Source organism: Sander vitreus, chromosome 10 (assembly GCF_031162955.1).
Source record: "Sander vitreus isolate 19-12246 chromosome 10, sanVit1, whole genome shotgun sequence".
NCBI lineage: Eukaryota > Metazoa > Chordata > Actinopteri > Perciformes > Percidae > Sander > Sander vitreus.
In genome coordinates this window covers 20880761-20903884 of record NC_135864.1, presented here as the reverse complement: position 1 = coordinate 20903884, position 23124 = coordinate 20880761, and the positions used below count along the sequence as shown (strand labels likewise).

The 23124-nt window shown below is 41.2% G+C and overlaps 2 protein-coding genes across 7 annotated transcripts; both read right to left on the bottom strand.

Annotated features, from left to right (window-relative positions):
• Window positions 1-948: 948 nt before the first annotated feature.
• gcna (germ cell nuclear acidic peptidase) lies at window positions 949-6171 on the bottom strand. 2 transcript variants are annotated; one of them, XM_078261485.1, is made up of 13 exons: window positions 6083-6171; window positions 5611-5713; window positions 5212-5404; window positions 5041-5113; window positions 4854-4903; window positions 4644-4710; window positions 4482-4552; window positions 3969-4373; window positions 3244-3412; window positions 2992-3136; window positions 2719-2854; window positions 1398-1602; window positions 949-1294 (listed from the first exon to the last, which is right to left on the bottom strand). In XM_078261485.1, exons 2-13 carry the CDS (start codon window positions 5698-5700, stop codon window positions 1063-1065), a joined length of 1836 nt encoding a protein of 611 aa, XP_078117611.1. In that variant the 5' UTR covers window positions 5701-5713; window positions 6083-6171; the 3' UTR covers window positions 949-1062. The 2 variants fall into 2 exon arrangements, with proteins under 2 accessions (XP_078117611.1, XP_078117609.1); XM_078261483.1 differs by having other exon boundaries at window positions 5611-5708.
• A 692-nt stretch (window positions 6172-6863) lies between these two features.
• Window positions 6864-22243, bottom strand: LOC144524542 (UDP-N-acetylglucosamine--peptide N-acetylglucosaminyltransferase 110 kDa subunit). 5 transcript variants are annotated; one of them, XM_078260867.1, is made up of 22 exons: window positions 21890-22243; window positions 19043-19223; window positions 17934-18177; window positions 17622-17690; window positions 14203-14319; window positions 14027-14106; window positions 13445-13640; window positions 13174-13314; window positions 12949-13049; window positions 12546-12699; window positions 11976-12077; window positions 11656-11853; window positions 10917-11075; window positions 10681-10770; window positions 10404-10529; window positions 10124-10294; window positions 9867-9983; window positions 9369-9539; window positions 8803-8955; window positions 8465-8717; window positions 8134-8257; window positions 6864-8057 (listed from the first exon to the last, which is right to left on the bottom strand). In XM_078260867.1, exons 1-22 carry the CDS (start codon window positions 21924-21926, stop codon window positions 7877-7879), a joined length of 3165 nt encoding a protein of 1054 aa, XP_078116993.1. In that variant the 5' UTR covers window positions 21927-22243; the 3' UTR covers window positions 6864-7876. The 5 variants fall into 5 exon arrangements, with proteins under 5 accessions (XP_078116993.1, XP_078116994.1, XP_078116995.1 ...); XM_078260868.1 differs by having other exon boundaries at window positions 11674-11853; XM_078260869.1 differs by having other exon boundaries at window positions 19043-19193.
• Between the last annotated feature and the right edge of the window lie 881 nt (window positions 22244-23124).

The window sequence follows — 23124 nt, the reverse complement described above, 5'->3', positions numbered from 1 at the left end:
AGCAACTCTGAGGACCCCTGTTGAAGATCTCTGCTCTAGAGCATCTCCAATGTGACATGGTAAAGCAGACACATAGTCAGAAGTCAGTTTCATTCTGATGGCTGATTGCGACTGATATGTGCCAGCGTTTAAGGCGGTCCATTTACTCAGCTACACGTCAGATCTCAGGCCTAAAACCTCTCTGTCGACAGTGTGTCAACCGCTAGTGTTTGTAATCAGGATTACATATGCTTACTTCTACAAAAGTTGGGACAATATTAATACGTTTGTACAGAATTGTATTCTACTGGTCAATATTTGACTGATAGCAGATTAACAGTCATGAAAAACATAACGCCATCTCCCCCCCCCCCTCACCCACACAGATTACCATATTTCTGTAAATTATTTAAGACATCCATGTACCAGAGTTAAGGTATGTAATTGAAGCAGATTAGTTTACTACACGCAAGTACGAACCATGTAAAACCAATTGGATTAATAACATTTTGTATAACTTCCTTTTTTTTGTGCCAACCATATAAAAACTTTTGAAATAACGCAATTAAAATGTCATAAAGATGTCAAGTGGTCATTTAATGTCGAGTCACACATTTAAACTTTATTTATAGAGCTCATAAGATAAAACCAGTCAGATATTAAAAAAAAAACATATGGAGTTACATACATGTACCGTACAATACCAATTCTTTACACACATACCAATGTGAACTTAATGTTTAGGCTCAGTTTCTTTCAGTTCCAGCAGATCCAGTCTATAAATACATACAGATAAATACAGAAATTACATGAACACAAAAAAAAATACATTTAATATTAATGATCACAATGACCGCAGCGGCCGGGTTCAAATCCATCCCAGGGCTCTTCGCTGCAGGTCTCTCCCCTTTCCTCTCTGTCACTATCTAAATAAAACATAATGCCTAAAAAAAAAAATTATATATATAACAAAAATAAAACACAGCCGCTTACTAATACAGGTCTAGTTGACTGAGGTATTTCAACAGGTCTCCTGTGGTTGTGCAGCTCAGCCCATGACTGAGTACAGCGAGCATCAAGATCTCAGCTTTGACTTAGTTTAGTCTTGGAGGCAAAGTCTGCACTAAGTTTACGCATCACTTCCCCATGGCTTTGTCCTGCTAGCTCCTGTCGTACAGTCCCAAAATTCTCTTTGACAAAGTTGGCAAAAGGAGTGGGAGCACGCGGCTTGGCAGGCGTCAGTAAGACAAGCTGTCCTGTGCAGATGGCACACACAAACTTTTGCGTGTCCAGTGACTTGGAATGACGCCCGATCCTGTGAAGAATCATGATAAAAGTATTGGGAAATTAACAAAGAACTCTGGAGATGCAAGGCAATAAAAGGAAATAAAGAACGATATGAAATCAGTCAGACGTACGTGTTCTTGCAGCGGGTGCATTGGTACTGGAATTTGTACTTGATGTCGTAGCTGTGGCAGCGAGTGACCATGGGCAGCTCAGGATGCGCCAGTGTGGACTTGCGAGCGTACAGCTTCCAGAAGTTCCCGTGCCCGTCCCGTACACCGTTAATCAACCAGGTTGCAGCGTGACACATCTCATGAATCAGTGTGTCCCTGAGACGATCTGTGAGGGCGAAATAACAAGAATGTGATGAAGAGGTTCAATCTATTATAAACTGACATCATGATCTTACTGTGCATGACAGATGACGTCACATATGGCGTTTTTCCATTACATACACCTGCTCGACTCTACTCGACCGCGGTGGCCCGTCCTCCATTTTCCATTGCAGATTTAGTACCGCCTCACGCCTGAGGCGAGCGTGGCTGGTCGTCATAGCGCCGCCGCAGGAAACTGCCGTGACCTAACGCGACACACACGCAGAACGTCAAAGGTGTGTTGTTTTTGACTCTCGGCACGTGGCCGTCGCCACAGCCAAAAGAAAAAAAGAAGCTGGAGGCAGCAAAAAAAAAACAAAAAAAAAACACACTGCTGGCTAAACTATTTAAAAAAGGGCCGTTTTGTTGAGGACACCCCCGTCTGTCGCTAGCAATGACGACGCAGTGATTGGTGACGATTCTCTCCAAACAGTCAGTAGTCTGCAGGTTTTCACGTCACCTTTTGGTATCAGCTCAGCTCGCTTGGAACCTCGACGGAGATGGTTAAAAAAAAAATGTACCCATTGGCAGGTACCAGGGACTTTTCATCATAATGGAAAACCAAAAAAGGCGAGTAGAGTCGAGGCGAGTCGAGCAGGTACCATGTAATGGAAAAACACCAATATTTACATTCAGGGACTTTCAAGCAGACACACTTTGTTACTTTAGTCTATCCGGCTTACTGAAGCACAGTCTATATCCTTGGCGTTCCACTTCCGGGATTGCTCCGGCGCACAGGAAATTCCGCCGGATGCATGTATTTCATTTCCTTCCGCTTTCTTTGTGCTGGAACTTTTAATTCGGTGGATTAATGAGGACTATTGACTGCTCCTCAGATCTCTGCAGGGTAAATTGAGACAGCTAGCTACACTATGTGTCCAATCTGAGTTTCCTCTCGCAAGACTATTTTGCAGCGCCTCTGTGCAGAGTTCAGCGCCGATTCCGATTGGTTTAAAGAAATGCCAGATTAGATATCTACCAGACTACGTTTTCTTCCCATAATGCTATGTGGAGTAGCCAGACCCTCCTTCAGCGCGCTTTGGAGGAGGGTCTGGCAAAGAGAGACTAACTGAAGCATTACCTGCACAATCACAGACTTTCTCCGACAGTTCAATGCGAGCATAGCGGCTCCCTCCACCTCGCTCCTGCCCCGTGATACAGTAACCGGCTGTCTTCCGCATCTTCTTATTCCAAGTCACTGACATATTGACGGGGAGCTAGAAGTCATGTCAGACAAGGAAAAAGAATATACACTATGTTATTGAAGCAATTAAACAACGCAAACAAATATTTACACATTTACATTTTCTAAAATATTTGACTGAAAAGAGGGAAAAACTGGATGGTTCATCACCTTACTGTCAAACACACTGGTATTGTACAGCTGGTAAAGTCTACTGGTGAGTTCTTCCTTGTTCTGCTTAAATTTGCAGCTATAGCTGGAGCCAGGGTTTGATAAGGACTGCAAGAAGCACCCTGGGGTCTTACACAATGCTACCCTAGAAGGGAAAGAACAGGGTTAACTTATGACAAATGTCTGTGTATGGAACACAAACTGAGGGAGCGACGGTCAAGTCTGTAGATAAACACTGGCCAGTAAGTGTACCTGCTTGTGGGGCCGTGTCTAGACTCTGTCTGACTGACTGTGGGCTTCAAGATGGTGGACTTTCCTGGCGTCTTCACATGCAGAGGGGTTTCACTTAATGATTTAGAGACTGGTTTTGGGAGTCTGTTTACAGGAGGAGGAGCTGACCCAGGAGGCTCCTTATTGCATTCTAGATTTAAGAAAAGATCCAAACAATAGATAGCAGCCTCACAACTAAAATGAAAACAAAAGCTAGAGAAAGTTGAAATGTGACAATCCAAATAAAAACAGTTACGTCTTAAATAGAATAAATAGGGTAAAGAGGACAGAACAGAACAGGAAGGAAGGGAAGGAGTGGTAGCCACGCACTCATTCACTGTGCAATAAATTAATAATCTACTCACATACACACCTGGACACTCTAACTGCTCTTAACTGCTAATTTATGCTAAATGTCATTTATTTATTAACTGTACAATAACACAATACCATACATAGTCCTATATATTTATCTGTAGTTTGTTGTTGTTTACTGTTTGTTTACTTTTTGTAAAAAAATATTTAGCTAAAAGTTTATTGTCATTGTTATTCTTATACTGTTTTTTTCTATACTGTATTCTTTATTTGTTATACCTCTTTATTTAAAGAGTGTTTTGTATGCTGCTAAAATCTGCTGCTGGAAATCTAATTTCCTTGCGGGAGTCATCCCAAAAGGATCAATAAAGAGAAGTCTAAGTCTAAGTTACCGTGGGTGCGCTTAGGTGAGAACGGAGTGCCAGTGAACTTGTTTTTCTTCTTCAGTCTCTCCAGCAGGGATGTGAACTCCTCCTCAGAACTGGCCGATTCATCCAGCTTAGAAGGTCCTGAAAGAGTGGGTTTAGGAGAGGCCACTGATGTTAGAGTTTTGTGTGGACGAAGAGAAAAAGGAGAAGGGATGGGAGGCAAAGGCAGTGATGGTGAGCCGTCCTCGTCATCACACTCGTTAGCCTTTGGCGGGGGCTTAGGTTTTGAGTGACGAATCCTCCAAGTGCTCTTGACCACAATATCATCGTCATCATCATCACTGTCACTAAAAAAGACTGGGGAGTCGCATTGAGCCAGCGGTCTCCTCAGTGGATGCTGGGCTGCTGGAGTATTGCTCTTCTTCGGCACTGTGAAACAGTGGACACAAAACGTCAACACTACATACGTATAATTCAATGTTGCTTTTCTTTGAAATATAATAGAACATCAGTACTTATAAGTTCTTTCAACGTTACCTTTAAAAGATGCTTTTGTCTCAATAAAGTCATCATCTGATGAGAAGTCATCCACTACGAAGTTTTTGAGGCTTTAGAATAAATAAAATTATATAAACATTTTTAAAACATTTTCCAGACAGTGACAATGAATTTGCAGGAAACAATACATCAAAGACGTACCTGTCTTCACTCCCACTCTCTGAGATTTTCTTAGGCTTGACAATAGGGGTTTTCACTCGTTGCAGAACTTCAATGTGCAAAATTAGGGTATGTGAGAGAAAAATGAGGCCGACAATATTACCATTTTTACTTCATGTTAGAATGTGGCTCATTTATCGTCAATGGTTTACAGATGCAGACAACTGTACCCAGCAGAAAAAGGCCACTTACATGTCTCAAAGCCGTCGTCATCGTCCGAGCTCTTTACAAGAACAGTGGAACTGAGGAGAACAAAAATGATTTAGAACTATCCTGACCAAAACATTGAAGAGACAAATGAGGTCAAATTGAAACCAGAAACACACAAAGACGTTGCTTCGTGAAAACATCAACAACTCCGTGCACTCCATTTGTATACCTGTTTTTCTTTGCAGAACTCCACGGTTTGAGTGAGGTAGGTTTAGCTTTCGGTGTAGCCCTTTCCACAAGAACTAATGAATAAAAAAGGTCAAATGAACACATTTCTGTATTTTCAAACAGAGTCATACAATTCAACAATATTCAAATTCAGAAGATTTAACTCCCTCACATTGGTCAAAGTCTTCATCACTGGACTCGATCAAAGACTTGTTTCTGTAATCGTTGCCGTTGGAGCACTGGTTCTCCTTCTCTGGGTCATCTTCGCTGTAAGAGAGGGCAAGTTGGCCTGGAGTGGCTGACCCATCCACAGATCGATGACTGCTTGTGGCAGCATGGCGAGTTTTGCCAATTGAACTCATCAGCTGGAAACAATGAAGATAGACATATCGGCATTATAACTTGCCTGCAACTAACGATTATTTTCATTATTGATTCATCTGCCAATTTTTTTTTGATTAAACATGTACAATTTCAAAAAACACTTCGGGTAATTAAAACAAAACAGTAACGTCAATTGTCTATGGTAACGTGTTAAATTGTTTGCAGGTTAATAAAGTGTGCAACAAACCTTTCTTTCAGCTGTGTCCAGTCCTCCCTCATCAGCCCACCCCATTTTTTGAGCAACTCTTTCAAATAATTTGCGGGTATCATCATTCATTGTTTCCTCTGCTCTGTGAAAACGGTACAAACCAGCATGATAGTCATTTAACATTTAAAGTCCAGTGCTATCAGACCTATGGTTTATAACGTTAACATAGCTAACTGCCAATGAAACCACAAAGTAAGGCTAGCTAATGGTTACAATTCACGATTTCCATTCAACAAGTTCATTTTATTCAGCTAACGTTACCGTTAATACAAAATCATCTATGAAAAAGAGGTTCTAAAGCCGTTACCTTTAGCAACTTGCTAGCTAACATTATGTTTGGACTCAATTTAGAGGTAGCTAACTTTTTGAAAGTGGTTCATTGTGTTCCGTTAGTATGCACTGCATGAACCTCCCACAAAATATTATTTTGCTATGAGGACATATATTTCACCTGAGATATGATTACCAAACGCGCTTCTGTTGTTGCAAATAAGAGGCAGAAGTATGTAGCAGACGGGAGATAAGCGAAGGAAAATTCAAATCTTGTGCTACGTTACACCGGAAGTTGTCAAGAACACATTCGACCAACAGTAACAGGCTTTATATGACACGTGACGTTCAGTCCACGCCCACCAACAATCTCTTATCTCTTTTAGACGGCCGTACATTTGAGTCGAGTGCAGGCCAGGGATGTATTTAGTGTCATGTTTTTTGAGGTAACTTTACGTTACTTAAACTTTAACAGTATTTCTATTTAATGCTACGCTATACTTTATACTACTACTACTACTTCTATATACTATATAGAAAAGATACGAAAAATGTATGACATTACCCAACAGTATGTTATAAGCTCAACAGGCACAATACTGTACTTTTTCAACAATGAGCACATTATGCTGACTTAATTTTGACACAGGACTTTTATTCATAACTTTGGCATTGTGATATTTCTATATTATATGAATACACATGCTCCATCAGTGGTCTTTTCTATTTCACTGACTACCAACATGTTTGAGAGTAAGAAAAACAAACAGCAGTTGAAGTACCTTGGTCACCATGGATAACACAGCTGGCAACCCACTATGGTGACCAACACGGTTAGGCATAGCAGATTGATCTTTATTAGAATAGACCAAAACAATAAAAACATGTACACAGTAATCCTATGCTCGTTGTCTAAATTTGTTTATACCAACAACTTAATCAAGTGAGTGCAATAGACAGTACAGAGTTTTGCCATCCCTTTATTTTTTTTAAATTATATTTAGAACCTCGCGGCATCATTGAAAGCAGTTGACGGACAATACAAAAACAAAAAACCCTTAGAAAATACTTACCTAGGCCATTCCTGGTTTGAGCGATTAAAAAACAAGATCAATTTGTGAACAGCTCCGTCATCTAAACTGAAAATTAGGCCCTTACCAATGAAAAGAAGCTCCTTTGTCCAATTTTGTCTAATCATCTTTACAAGCAACGTGTGACATCAAACAGGACAGCAGCCACTGAACATATTCCTTAATTGATCACAAAATGAATAAAAGTTAGCATCTGGCGATGGGATGAAGTATTCATCTAGACCATATTCCTCAAAACTTTAACATCTATTCATTGCAGTAATTTAATAACAGCTGAAGACAAACTAAAGAGCAGTTGAAATCTAAGTTTTACAATTGCATTTTAAAGCTGATGAAACTCAAGTCAGTTACAATTTCCATGCCGCAACATTGTCCTTTTGAAACAACACTCTCAATCCATTTATAAATAGATCAACAAGTACTGACGGCTGGGCATTCTCTCCACAAGCTGCAGTTAGTCCTGCACACACACCGACAGGAGAAAAAAAAAATAAAAAATCCATGGATCCAAGTACTGTAGGGGTAGCAGGGCATTCACAATCCTCTCATGCTCAACAGATATACTGTGTTTTAGGACAAGAGTCTCAGATGAGGTGCCTGAAAGTCTCAGGCTCCATCTGGCTCAGGAATGCAGATGTGTGATGAAACAACGGATGTGATGGGGGAAAATGTGTACATCTGTTGGCTCTTTTACAAAAGAGTCCCATTATTAGTAAATGAGTGTGATGGAGACAATCATTGAAGGAGAGAGCTGGAGTGGACACTGACCATTCCAAGCAGGGGTGCTGATAATGGTAAAAAGAAGAAGAAGAAAAAAAGGCGGGGAGGGGGGGGGGGGGAAAATGTTTGGGGTCCAAGGGAAAATAAATCATCGTGCTTCCTGTTCAGGCACTCTCGCTGGTCTCTACCGAGTGGATTTTGACCAGGGGTTCTGGCTTTTTGCCATTGCTATGGTGCTCCCACATCTGCAGATAGAGCCTCTCCAGATCAATTGTGTACTGCTTGGTGTTGAAAAGAGGGCTGCAGATTCGCTGCTTCCAAACACGTGCTCTAACCATCTTCAGGCTAAAAGGAGACAAAGAGGTCAGACTTCAGAGTTTAATAACATTTTTCAAAAGAAGTCAGATCAAATTCTACTTACTATTCCATGTCAGAGCCCAGTTTGACTGCTATGTCCTCATAGTCCTGACGACTCTGGGCTATTAGCTCAGGGCAGCCCAGACAGTTGAGTTGTGAGGCAGCCACGCGGGAGGCAAGGGTCTCACCTTTACAACGAGGTTTTGCAATTAAAAAGCAGCCTTCACTTGAAATCTGTTCTTCATATACTAGTTATTTTATCACAAGAAATCAGACATTTTTTAATATGTAAAATGGTTGTATTTTCCTGTAGTACTGTAGTTATATTGACGAAAACATATTCAATTAGCAATCAACGGCTTTAAATCTGTCCCTTGATACTCTAGTTCCCTTACCTGGCATGGTGACCATGGGTGTTCCAGCCCAGAGAACATCCATGCCTGTGGTGTGACCATTGCACAGAGGTGTGTCGAGGCACACATCAGCCAGCTGGCCCCTTCTCACATGCTCCTCCTTGGGGGCCACAGGAGAAAAGATGATGCGAGACCCAGGCACACCCATGTTCTGGGCATACTGCTGGATGTTGGGCTCGCCGACAGCAGGGAAGCGAAGAAGCCACAGAACGCTGTTGGGCACACGCTTTAGAATCTGCAGGGAGAGGGTAGTTTTAAAGCAGATTTTCCACACAAAAGAACACTCAAAGAAATGACATACCCAAGTCTATCCAACTTACATTAGCCCACATCTGAAGAGTAGGGGGGTCAATCTTATACAGCTGGTTAAAGTTGCAGTAGACAATGGAGTCCTCTGGGAGACCATACTGGGAGCGGGTTGTCACAACGATTGTGCGTGGCACCTCCTCTCCTGTGGCAGCTTTGTTGTTGATCTAAAATGGTGGACAAAACCGTATTGCTTAAGAGACGGAGTGGCCTCAATGGTTTCATCCTGAAGAGTTATTAAGTGTGACAGGTCGACCGCTTGAGCCACTTGGATGGTACTGAGCTTACTGTTGATAACATGCTGTCTGGAAAGCCAAGAAAGTATTATTTATTCTACAGCCAATCCACAGTGCCACCATTTCCCTCGCCAACAGCCCTGTGTTTCCACCTTACTTTCATGAAGACATCATACCTGTAAGGACCCAGTCTCAGAGACAACAACCTCTTTTGCTGAAAAGATCTGGAAAAGTAGCAAGCTAAAGTAAATGGCTGCCCTTGCCGGTTTCTGCATTTGTAGAGGTTTTGTACCCCATGATATACCCCTCACTTACATGGACAAGTGGGGCCAAGATTGACATACCTGTGTGGTGGCCAGGCCATTGCTGACAGTAAAGCCATTGATTGTGACCTGGATTTGGCCTTGGTTGATCATGTTGATGATTGCTTCAGCTGCTGTGTTCATGGGGATTACTGGCATGGACAGAGCTCCATTTGTGTCCCCAGCAGCTTCCTGGTTGTTGTCACACTTCATCTGGTCACACAGAACAGTTTCAGCTTGAATACTCGACTATGGTTCAATGGCAAATCAGTCAACATGATATGTTTGACTGCATGGTTCATTTGACATATTTTAATGATTTTAAAACACGAAAATCTTTTCTGAATCTGCAGATATTGGCCAAGGTTAAGGACAGTGATTTATTGTTTTGTTCAGCTGTTGAACAATATAACAAACAAATAGTCAAATACTGCCATCTAGAGGTTCCAAAACGTAACTATAGTTCACCATTTGTACTAAATTCACTGGTTTGTCAATAAAACACTAAAACAATTTGGTTCGGAAATTCTCTTAAATCACCTTGATCACTTTCACATCTGGCAGACTGTCCAAGTAGGCCTTCAGATCAATACCATTAAGCACGATGCGGTTGTCAAAGATGTGTCCATTAGATTTGAAATCAATCACAGCCTTTTTCTGTGGATCAAAAAAGAAAAATGTTACACACACACACACACACACACACACACACACAGTACTTCAGTGTTTCCTGTTGATTTTATTTTGTAAAACAAGACACATAGAAACAAATGGCAAGAATGTGAGGACGGACAAACCTTGAGGTGAGGGAACATGTTGGCGTGGTCTCCAATAAAGAAAGTATGGGGCATGTAAGCCAGTTTTTCAGAATACTGCTCAGCTACTTCCAAAGGGGATGTCTCCTTGTCAGAGATGATGTAGTCCATGAAGGGAGCCCCACTGGTTCCAGGGTAACCCAGCCACATAGTCTGTTGAGATCAAAGATCAGATTAATGCAGTTATTTATTTGCACAGGTGACGTTTACCCAGATATACAAATCTGTGTCAGAACTATCACAAATCGCATGCAGCACTCACCTGAATGGGGGCAGGGCGGAGGGCAAACAGCTCATTTCGGGCTCCCTTGGTGTATCCGTTCATGTTGACCAGAATGTGGACTCCATCCTGGTGAATACGATCAGCTGCCTTGCCATTGCAAGGAATCTGAAGGAGAAAGGTACCAGACAGCTTCAGTGAAAATGGTTTTGTGAAGACCAGCCAGTTAAAATGTACATCCATAAGGTTATTAGACACTCTAAAACACACTAATCAGATAAATAGTGATGAACATTTAACTCTAGGTCATAACAGGTACCTGTGAGAGGTCTGTGAAATGATGAGCCTCTGCTACCACTTTCACACGAAAGTTGGTACTATCATCAGGGCTCAGCGCATAGCAGAAAACCTTGGAGAAAATAAGTATAAATACAATTTTAGACTATTACAGTCAACCCCTTGTATAATTTACTGGCAAGACCATACATTAGTAATATGCATTATATACACTTGTCAGGTCAAGTTTGTAAATTCTAGAATTGAACAATCACCTACCTCAAATTTTTCAGGATTGTGCATTCCAGGAATGGACTGCATCAGATGGGAAGTAGGATGGTTGCCAAAGTCAGAGCTGACGTAGCCAACACGCAGACGTCCACCGCTGGCCTTCAGATCCTTCGGATGCTCAAAAGCAGGTTTGTGCAGTGCATTGATCTGTGGAATTAGCAATAGTGTGTAAGAATACAGCTACAGCAGGGTAGCCAGGATAGTTACACACACTGCAATCTCAGAACCCATTGGCAATCAGTCTGAGAACGTTTTAGCCTCTGGGGGGGGGGGGGGCAGCCAAGCCAATAGTTATTGGGGTTCCGTCGTACGCCTCTTTTACTCTCCACACGGACCTTTTACCTGCATGCAACCAAAGCCCGCTCAAATGTGATTTGTCAATATTACTTTGACTGCAAATGGACTACAGAAGGAAACCACAACACTTCTGATACCAAAATGGTGTCACATTGCCTACAGATTATGCATTCATATGCAGATATGTTTACACACATTTATACTCAACCATAAACAACCACAGATTCATCTAAAATCATGTCCAACCTAAACCATACCCCCATCCCTGCAAAAGCAACCCATTCACCACCACCTTTCACCTCTTTTCTACAAAGTTAAATACATCCAGTATCTTGCCCATCCCTTACCTTCCCCATATCCCTGCAGACAGCCACTGCCATCACCAGCCACCTTCCATCCCCCCCCAAAAAATGAATGAAAGTTTACTTGCTTTGATCAGTGCGTGTACCTTGTCCAGGCAAAGGTTTCCGTGGCGTTCAGCAATGGCTTTGCGGAATCCGTGAGAGAGTGGATACAGCATGCTGTGGTGTGGGTGCACTGAAGGCAAGCGGTTCTTATCCAGCTGGTCAGCCACAATGCTCACAAGCTTCTTCATCCGCTCATCATAATCTGTCCAGTCACACACAATCTGGGAGAGTGACAAGAATGAGAGAAGTTAGAAAATAAACTTCTAATTCAACAGAAGCAAAACAAGTAACTATCGTATGTACTGTAAATATGACAAATATATGTATTGCCATATAAACAAACCTGTAGGCAATGTGCCAAATTGCAGTAAGCATCAGGGAAGTCCGGCTTGAGTTTCAAGGCTGTGCGATAAGATGCAATGGCCTCTGGGATGTTTCCAGAATCCTAATGGTCAAGAAAAAAAAGTTTAGACTACAAAACCAAAATGCACAAAAACAAATAAACAGCATATAAACAGGTGGTAATCCATATATACACGTGTTCGTTATCTGCATGCGACGCCACAAAAGCTATCAAAACACGTTCTCTAATATTGCAATTATCCCTTTAGTGAGCCAAAAGTTCATTATCAGTTTCATGAAACAGAAAACCTACATACATAATTTTAACTAGCATTAACCCATTAGTCAGTACACCATTATTGACCAATTCAAAAGGTTTAGAGATAGGTACAAATATAATTTGAGTGTTATTGAGAGACAATTACTGCAATGTCATTGCAGTTAGAGCTGTTGGGTCGACCCTGGCTAGGTAAAGCCCTAGTGATGTGGCATAATTCTGAACACAATCAGTAATCATAACAGCAAACAATAAGGGAATAATACCAAAGTTAAAATTAAGAATAATTCCTACCTTGTGGATAGAGGCCAAATTGCTGTGAGCATCAGCAAATGCAGGGTTGATCTGGATGGCACGGGTGTAGCATTGCAGTGCTCCCTGTACATCTTGCATTTCCTTCAGTGTATTGCCCATGTTTGAGTAGGCATCAGCAAATGTGGGGCTGATTCTAAAAACCAAACAGAAAAACTGTTTTAACATATATAATAAAAAATAATAATAATACTCAATTAGGCTATAGTATGTCTGTTTAAAAAAAAAAAAAAATTCTGCGTCAGTTGAGTGATGGAATATCTGAGTGTTGTGGCCTCATACCAATATTATGAGGTGTATTGAAGGTTTTGCTTTGACTACTGTACAACAATATCACACTAATACAAACTAAGTCAGCAGGTACCTGTAGCGTAGATTTACAAACCTGATTGCCTCCTTGTAGTGCATAAGGGCCTCCTGGAGTTTTCCCTGTTGCTGCAGGACACTAGCAAGGTTAGAGTGAGCTGCTGCAAACTCCGGGAACACCTGATGAAAAACAAAAAGGGTCAGCAAGAAGATTAGAAATGCCATGCTCATTTACCACAATCATGATAGTCTTGTTAAATGGACCTTTTCATAGCAGAAAATATCAGTTAACTCCTAAACTCACCTCTAGTGCTTTCCTATAGAGCTGGACGGCCTCCTCAATGTTGCCCTGCTCACGCTTGATATTGGCCAAGTTGTTAAGAGAGTCTGCATGGGTTGGACACAAACGCAAGGCTGTGTTGTAGCACTCTTCTGCTTCAGACACCTGGGAAAGACATTGGCATTTTATAAGTTAAATTCAGTAAATGCTTACGGACTCAAAGAGACCAAACAACTACACAAAATGTTGGTATTTAAGATGGTCTTGACTGGGGATGCACAAAACGCTGCCTTACATTGCCTTTCTCCTTCAGGGCATTTGCCAAATTGCAGTAGGCATCGGGGAAGTGGGGCTGCAATTCAATAGCACGACGGTAGGTGTCGATAGCCAGGTCAATGAGGCCTTGCTCGTAGTAGACACAGGCCAGGTTTCCATGGACAACCGCATGGTTGGGGCTAAGACTCAGGGCTCTTAGGTATCCAGCCACAGCTCTGGAAACATAAGACAAGATGTGGATTTCCATTTAAGCCCAAGATCAAGCTTTTGCATAATTCGAAATTGGAGTTGGTCCCCTTTCTTTTAAAATAACTTCTCACAAGCCATTAACAGTGTAATTGAGAAATTGGTCACATTTTACACAATTTTAAAACTACTGGAGCACACTGTATATAAAATAAAACCACCATTTAAGCAGTTACAGCCATGACTGTGATGGCAGTTATGAAGGTGGAATAAATCTGCCCTGCCTAGACAAAGTTCTTGACTCATTTGAAATTCCACATAGGGTGTGGTAGGGCAGTGCTTTTAAAAAGACAAAAGAGTAGACATTAATGTATGAAGGGAGTATCATACTGTCTATGTCATGATTTGGACTCACCTGTCAAAGATGCGGGCTTCCTTCAAGACATTTCCTAAATTGATGTATGCGTCAAGGAAATTTGGGTCCAGAGTCACTGCCTAAAAATGTAAACCCAAGCTTAAAAACATGGGACAACAAAGTAATATACCAAGACAGAAAGTAGTAGAATTGAAAAATGTGATTAGGCAACTGACCTTTTCAAAATGGTGTATGGCCAGCCATATCTCTCCTTGGGCATTGAACACACAGCCCAGGTTGCTCCAAGCCACTGCAAAGTTGGGCTGAGTCTCAATGGCTTTCAGGTAACAAGCCTTCAATGGGTTCAAAATGAAAAACCATAGGAAAGGAGGAGAAGAAGTAGAATGGGAGAGGTATAGTGTGTAGAGGGGAGGACAGGGGTTTGTAAAATAAAAACAAATAGAAGATTGAGAATAAAAGTAAGAAAAAACAAAAAGGGCAGAGAAATCAAAATTAGTGACTATTCTCCATCACGGCAAAAAGTGAGTCTGCAGCATGGGCTCGCATGCGCACAAGTCTGCCGCGCTAAGCTGCATTGCTTTTTCCTACGCTGCGCGGATCCAACCAACACCCACACGTATGCCCTCATCCTTCAGTTATGACCACATTCACACCAAATGTAGTGGTCCCCACATCAGGTACAGTCTGCTGATCTCTAATAATTTCACACACTGATTAGTTATAACCCAAGGTACTAAATATGATATTAAGATCTAAAAATCTCCAAATATCTGCATGAATATGTATTTCATATGGGCATATCTTACAACCTAGGATGATTGACAGTTCGTGCAAGTGATGGTCCCTGTAATGCGTGCGCAACAAACGCGAGCGTGTGGTGTGTGTCTATTGCCGCCACCACCACAATGCTCCATATAATGCTGTTCGCGTGACCATGCTCCTGGCAATGGTCATTACTTCGCTGCTGCGCTCGCTGAATGGCCAGGTAAGACAGCTGCAGACCAACAACCCCTGGCAGAATACCTGAAACACCAGACTGGCACACACTCAGCACCCATAAAGTATCTCAGAATAAAGGGAGTCATTGAGGGGTCAAACCGTGGCTACACTGGGATTTTAAGACCGGGGCATTTGGAAACAAACAGCCAATATGCAATAAGCCATTTTTCATTTGAATTAGCAAGAAGGTTTTACTGTACGTGAGATAAGGGTTTTTCAAAAGCCAATTATGTCTGAGATTTAGGGGCATTCGGGAGCGAGGCTGGTTGTGAGTGGGGAGAGGTCCGCAACCAACAGGCCAAAGGGAGTGAGGGGGTGTGGGTCGCATGCTTGCGCTTTCCGCTTGGAGGATATCGCTGCGCAGCCCCTGCGCTACTGCAGACTCACAGCGCATTATCTGCATCATCAGAACGCTGCAACTCCAAATAAAGAAGGAAAAACAAAACAGGAAAAATAAACAACATGTAAGAGTTAGAGGGTTCTTACTTGATTTTCACGATTATTGCTTCCAAATCCTAGTTTCTTTTTACTTAATACAGAATTGGGTAATTAGTATAGCATATTGTCAGAAATGCTTACTGTAAATTGTTTTGCTACTTTTTTTCTTTTGCTCTTCAAAGGCAGCCACAAGACAGAGGAGCATGAAGTGAGGTGGTTTTTCTTTTGTTGTCAGTTACAAACCCGTTACCATATTTTTGGACTTTGTCAGAGTGGTGGCCGCAGCTGGCTGGAAGAAGAGGAGAGGACTGAGGCTGCCCTAGTGTTCCTTTCCGCCAGGCACCTACGCAGGAATAGTGTCACCCACCTGAAACCTTCTAAATAACAATATCAGTTGTGGAAAAACCAAAAGAGACAAAATCAGAAAACAAGATCGTTAGTAAAAGTCTTTAAACAATACATTCTTTTTTAATATGGAAATAAAACAGGTTCTTCCAAAATCACAACATAGACTATACTTCATTCATGCAATGAATGTTTCATTTCAAAGAAAATAATAAAAAAAAAAATGCTTTAAGGGTGACTGGGAGGGAAGAAAGGCTTTGATATGTTCAGTTTATCAGTAAAATATAGGTTTAGGTCAGTTTCCAGCTGTCCATCAATTCAGTTTTCATATCAAACTACAGGAGGGCAGTTACTGGCTTGATCTTGGCTAAATGAACTGATCCCATTTCGTTGGGAATAGTATTACATATTCGAAGGAAAAGGGAAGAAGTATTAATCATTTTCTTTCGATCTTTTAGCATTTTCATGAAATATTTTCAAATCTTGAATTTCTTTATCCTGGCCTGCTTTCTTGAATCCTGGCCAATGGGTGGGGAGAAAAGTCTGTGGTGCAATTATTGTATCTAGAAGCCTCCGAAAGCTCTGAAATAAAGAAGTCATCGCTGTTGCTGCGCGGGCCTGTCTTTCTAACCCAGCATCTGGCGCAGGTGGTGGAGTACAGATTGTGAGCTGTCTGCCTGACGACACTTGACCCATTTTAAGGCACTTGAGAATGAGCTCTCTTAAACCCACACAGTTTAACACACTATTCAACAGCAGTGGATATCAGAATAAATAGCCAGCTGGGTACAACTTTCATTATCAACCATAGTCAAAAAGAAGAACTCATGCATGTGTGCATGAAAAGCACAGTTGGGGTCAGGAAGGCAGCTCTCAGCGTGCACACTCCACCAATCCTTAGCAAGCGCGCGGGGGGTGGAGCGACAGAGCAGGGGAGCTTGTGACTCCCTGATGCTCCTCCCCACTCCTTTACCCCCCTCTAGCACGAAATAAGATGGCCTGTAACCACTGAGACTACTCCACATCTCCAGATTTGACCCAACCCCGGGAGCCCCGTTATATAGTCTTTAATGACAAAGGGGAGTGTAACCCACACTGGCAGCAACTGTACTGACAGCAAGCGGAGACCAAAAGCTTGTCATTGGACAATTGATAAATATGGGAGTGTAGTGGTTAGGTTAGAAACCATCTTATCTTTTGCACTGCAAAAATAAACTAGCTTCTCATCAGTTCATATATTCTTCAAAGACCGAGCCAGCATTTTCCCTCCAAAATCTATATGAAAATGCATGGGCTGAGGTTCAAAAATGATAATATAGATCAAATGTTTCGATTTAAAAATTCCAGCCTTTCTTCCTGAATGGCAAGGGGCTGACCTCTGGTAAAAGGTCGGGGTAAAGCAAAAGGACATTGGGACTAAGTGATACAAAATGGGGACAAAAGTGATAAATACTATACTGAAAAACAAAATAGATGGAGCCGTCTAAAAAGTAATCAACAGAAAATCTGTGTACTATGATTATTTTTTTTTTAAAAACACAGAAAAATGTGTTGGCTCATACGGGTGTTGATTAATTGCAGTACCTTCAAAAGGTCTTTAAAAAGTTAGGGGCAAGAAGCTTCCTGCAACTCTGAGAAATGAGAAAAAGCTACCATGTCCAGTCCTTCACTTGGCCGAGGGGGTTGTAGGAAAGGACTTAAAATTTGGCTTAAAATGTCAAAGGGGGGAAAGGAACAATAACTATGGCCTTAGTGGGAGGACACTTAAAACAAAAATGTATGTACAAAAAAAAAAAAAAAAACCTACAACAAACAAACACAAATATACAAATGCCAACGCGCTGTAACATACCTTAGCCTCTTCCAAACGCCCAAGGGCTTTAAGCAAGTTGCCCAAGTCACTACGCACACAATAAAGATCCTGGCGGGAAAAACAACAACAAGCATTTTAATTTTACTGCTACAATAAACCGCAGATCAATGTGTTGACTACAAATAGGTTTGCCTTTGAAGCAAATATGGTTTGCTGTCAAATTAAAGAGTAACTTAGCAGACCCTGAAAATCTTGTCTTTGCCGTTTCTGAAGTGTTTTAACTTTTCACCTTGAACACTGCTTTTCAACCTAGTGTTAAGTTACTCTTTCAACAAATGGCATGTCACTTACAGGGTTGTACTGTAATGCAGACACATAAGCCTGCACTGCTCCCTCCATGTCCCCTGCAGCCACCAAAGCAGCTGCCAAGTTGATGTATCCATCAATAAAATCTGGTTTCAGTCTCAGAGCATGGCGATAATGCTCTATGGCCTCCTGCAGTTGTCCACGCTCCTTGTAGACGTTCCCCAGGTTGGAGTATGCCTCCGCCAACATTGGGTTCTGTTTGATGGCCAAGGTGCTGAAGTGAGCAGACCTGTAGGGCCAGAATGGGTACAGAATGGTCACAAACCTGAAGGAAGTGGCTGGCAGTGTTGGCGCAATGCCTCGTGTAGAGGCAGCAGCATGGTGCAAGTGGTGAAAAGGAGAAATTTGTTTTAGGCATAGGAGGTAAATATTTAAATGGAACATTGAGATGAATATCCTTAAAACATGTAGAAAACATTAATACATGACACAATATAAACACACCAACTTCTATTCTTACAGAATCCATTATTTGAGTATCCATAATGCAAAGTAATCATCATGCTGGCAGTAGGCTCCAAATTAAGCTGTGGTGCATATACGACGATTTTTTACGAACATTTTTCGCTTTGATGGTCACAGTGTCCATGCTTTACTAGCTACTTTTGAATATTTGTACTTAATGAACAATGAAAGATCACCAACCAAACTGTAATTATTAAAGCTTATCAAGTAATCATTTTTCTTAATCCCTTTTTTTGCTTTATTTGACAGTAGTATGACACTAAATTGAAATGACAATTATAATTGAAACCAAGTTGAAATTGCTTTAGAGTACACTGCTGACATTGCAAGAAAAGAGTAAACAAGATTGAACATTTAAACCTGCAACTCACAAGACCCGAAACCTTCACCATGGCACCTGCAAAGCAAGGGTATGTCCACCACCAAAACGGTGTTAGAATCATGAGGGGACAGAGTGAGACTATATTAAATTGAGCAACAGGATTTCCAGAAGACCGCTCGGTTGTTGCACTCGACTCCCCAGAACCGCGGCGTGCACTGAAAGTCACAGATGACTCATTATTCTGTGCTACTTCCACGGCACACGCTCAGTGTGCATTGAATCAGCAACCCACCCCCCCACACCTCACCTGTCGAGTCTTCGGCACTGGAAGTGGATGGAGGACAGGAGCAGCAGCACGCCTGTGTTATCAGGCTCCTGTCTCCATAGCTGCATGCAGTGTCGCTCAGCTGCCTCAAAGTCCCCGGACTGATACTCCCGGTGCGCCAGCTCAGCCAACCCTTGGAAGGAAAGCATACGTTTTGTCGGTTCTGGAGCACCAACACATCCCAAGGAGGGGGGAAACAACATGTTAGAGGTGATGGAAGAAATGAAAGCAGACAAATGAAAACAAAAAATAAATGAAGCGACAAAGCTAATGTTGTCTGTTGTTGGATTTTAATTTCAACAACAAAACAAAAGAGCACTGAGATTAATCACGACTAATCTTTAGGAATTTTACATTTCGATTTTAACTGTTGGGGTCACGATTGGATAAAAAAATGTTCAATAAAGCTTTTAACTTCTTTTTTTAATGTATGGTAAAAATGTAAGGTTGTTTTTAGAAGTGCATTGCTCACAAAAGAGCAGAACTGTATGCGTAAATGTTTTAGAGTGAGAATGATTTTAAAACAAGACCACTTGGCTGAAAGACCTCGAAGTTTGACTAAATTCCCCAAAAAGTTTTTATAGAGTTGCAGTGTTCCTGGCACAGTTTAGATTAGGGCGGCACAATTAATCGCAATTTTATCAAAATAGCAATATGGACTAGTGCAACATCTAAATCGCAGGGGAGCCCAATATTTGTTAAAGGCAAAATGTATGTCAAACCATTCTGAATTAAGTATTGTGGTGCTGCAGAGTGGTTGCAGCCTAGAAATCCTATCCTACAGACTCATATCCTCACTATTTGTTTGGTACAAATCCTCGCAAAACTCGCTATAATTTTTTTTTAATATTTATAAATTAAAATGAGAATAATGATACAAAAATGATCTAATATTGTAAATCATATCGCAATCTTTGAAAATGATAATTGCAATTAGATATATTTTCGTCATATTGTGCAGCCCTAGTTTAGACACATTTTACTGATTGACAAAAAAAGAAATGAGATGCTATTTACATACACCTGAATAAACCAGGGTTTCCACCGACAAAGTAGCAAAAAGTAATAAAAAAATTTGGCAACAAAATAAATTCATGAGATGAAAAACAAAACAGGGAGGAGGGGGGGTCCCAGGACTGTGAAAGTGTGTATAGACTGATTGACATCTTCCTCCTGTAAGCTTTGTTTCACCTGTAAATGCAGGACAAATTACACCTGTATTCTTATCGGTAGATAAAGATTTGTGACGTAATAAATACCCATCAAAGCTCTGGCCCACCTTCAACCTAAGCAGATAACACCTGTGTGGTTGTTCAGAGGCTTTAACATAGCAGATAATGTGGGGTTGTAAATACTGATGATGATTCACATTCATATTTTATCAAAAGGCTCTGGGCCAAAATAGAAGAAACCATGACCTACAGTGTCACTTGAGGTCAAATTATTCAGGGTGTGGCAATCATGCCTTGTTCTAAGTGTGTGGAAGGGGAGGATGTCTAATGGTTTGAGGACATTCCAACTGGTGTACATTGGATACACACGCCTGCAAACTGATGCCATAATGCCAGAGCATACACTAAGATCGCAGTAGATCAGGTGCATCCATTCATGATGCTTGTATGTAAAGATTGGTTACATAAAGCGTCCAGTCATAATGCACGAATCCACAGTCAGGCAAAGTGCTGTTATTAAAGAACACAATCAGATATAAGACCCACTGAGCACCTTTAGGATAACAATACAAAACAGTCATTAACAGTGTGCATCTGCGCCAGACAGCAATGTCTGTATATCCATTTTAACAGCAGGCCGCTGCAGAGCCCTCGCAGTGTCGCTTGCCATGAGAGTAAACAGTTATATATAGCTGGGAAGTCGTAATTGCTGAGTTCCCAGTAGGAAATGTCCAAAGAAGTCGAACATTCCACTCGGAAACTCGGGAGAACCGAACCAAACCTGACCTAACAATCCAACATGGCTGCTCCGAGCATCAACAGTAGTGTAATCTGTATAAATACTTTTGGTACTTCTGTCTCAATCAGCAGTACACACTGTTGACACATTGCTACGGTGTTTGAACGTGTAAAATATCACATAATTCATTGTTAGCCAGTGGTATTGCTAAAAATGGCTAACCTGGCTAGAGTCTCCCTACCCGTTTTTCCGATTTGTAACTGGAACGCGATCAATTCGGGTGTGACGTAATACCCAGTTCCGACCTCAGAGGTAAAGGGAACGCAGACCCAAAGATGGTGACATTTTTAACAGAGGAAGCCATTTTCTCTGCTCACTCAGTGAGCAACACAATACAACGTAAGCTAGTTACATGTTAACAGACGTTAGCTACACTACAAACCAATTTTATGCAAAACCCTTTCCAAAAACGTTACATACCGGTGTACAGTTCGGTTTAACGTTGATACAACCTTTATACACTTGCCCGTAATCGTTAAATTGTCACTCGTAAACTATTAAGAGATCCATTAATGGTAAGTTACAACCTGCTACCAGTTAGCTAGCTAACGTTATGCTAACTTGCGTTAACGTTACCATTAGCCCGAGACTGAAACAAGGATAGGCAGAAACTGGGCCTACGTTGCAAAGGTCATCGTGTTTAACACTTTAGGCGTCAAATGTGACGCAAAATATAAAAGTGCTTAAAGCCTATTAACGTTACATTTGCTCCACTCATTTTAATCAACGTTAGATAACATGACTTGCTAGCCGCCAGCTCGATCGCATTTAGCTAGTTAGCTAGCTAGCTAAATGCGATCGAGTTAAGTCTTCACAGCTTACTTTCCATGGAACGTTGGCTAAATAAAATCAACCAACCTGTGCTGTCAGCCACGTTTCCCACTGAGGTCGCCATCTCCTCAGTCTTCGTGTCTTGCACTGTGGTCGTCAACGTGTCTTCTGATAGACTACAGTTTCACAGAAAAATGTGCGACGAGCAATCTTTGACTAGCAAACACGTTGCCAGGTAAGCTACGTAACCCTAATCTTTGATTTCCCGTACAACGCTTAATAAAGATCTAGCAGTGGTCCGTGTATAACGTCAGTTTAGCTGGTTAACCAACTAACCTCGCTACAATCTCTAACAGCTAGCTAGATTTTAATTGGCATTAAATGTGCCGTTGCTTATAGTTCAGACTGGCTTCTCTTCACAACAAAGCTGCTATGGAACATAAAATGGCGAAATGGGTGGAACTCATTTTTGAGAGAAACTAGATCCACACATCGCCATAACGAGGAAACACGAGTGTAACATTTTAATAAATGTCGTATTAGTAAAATAATAATTTCTAGGATGCAGGGTTGAATTATTATTTGCTAACCGTGCGTTATACGTTTCATGACGCGAAATAAACCGATTACAAATAATATTGCGCGGAAGAACACATTGGTGCAGTGAGACAGTGTGCAAGTGATATGTGATATAGGGGCGGCAAGCGGTCTATGGCGTCAAAGCATCATCAGTGCTTCAAAGACGTATGGGATTATTTTCTTGTCGATGACAAGATGTAATGAAATCTATATATGTCTGAAATGAAATGTTAAAGTCTGTAGTATATAAGGTAAAAGATTGAATGAATAAGTTAGGATAGATAATCATACGATTCATTAATGAATTGGTTAATGACAAGTAGGCCTACTCTAAAATGCAGGCGTGTAGGCCATTGTAGACCTGCATGTAGAAATCAGAAAAGGGTTTATTGCCAAGTAAATTACACTTCCAAGGACTTTGTCTTGGTGGTTGGTGCATACATAAACAAACAAACATATTAGACATTAATATGAAATAAATAATAAATACAAAAACAAATATATACAAATAACCTGTTTAACGTAAGAAAAATGATGCTGAATGGATTGAGTGCAGAATGTGCAAAAAATATATACTGTAATAGGCCTATGTGCAATGGGCAGGTGTAGAAGTCCAGGATGTATGTTAAGGTTCAGTACTTTAAAGGTAGCTTTGTGGTTGTAGTTAAGTAACTAATCCTGCTCTGGGAATTAGAAACAGCACAAGCAATGCAAGACAGTAGTGAAGGTCACCAAGGCAAATA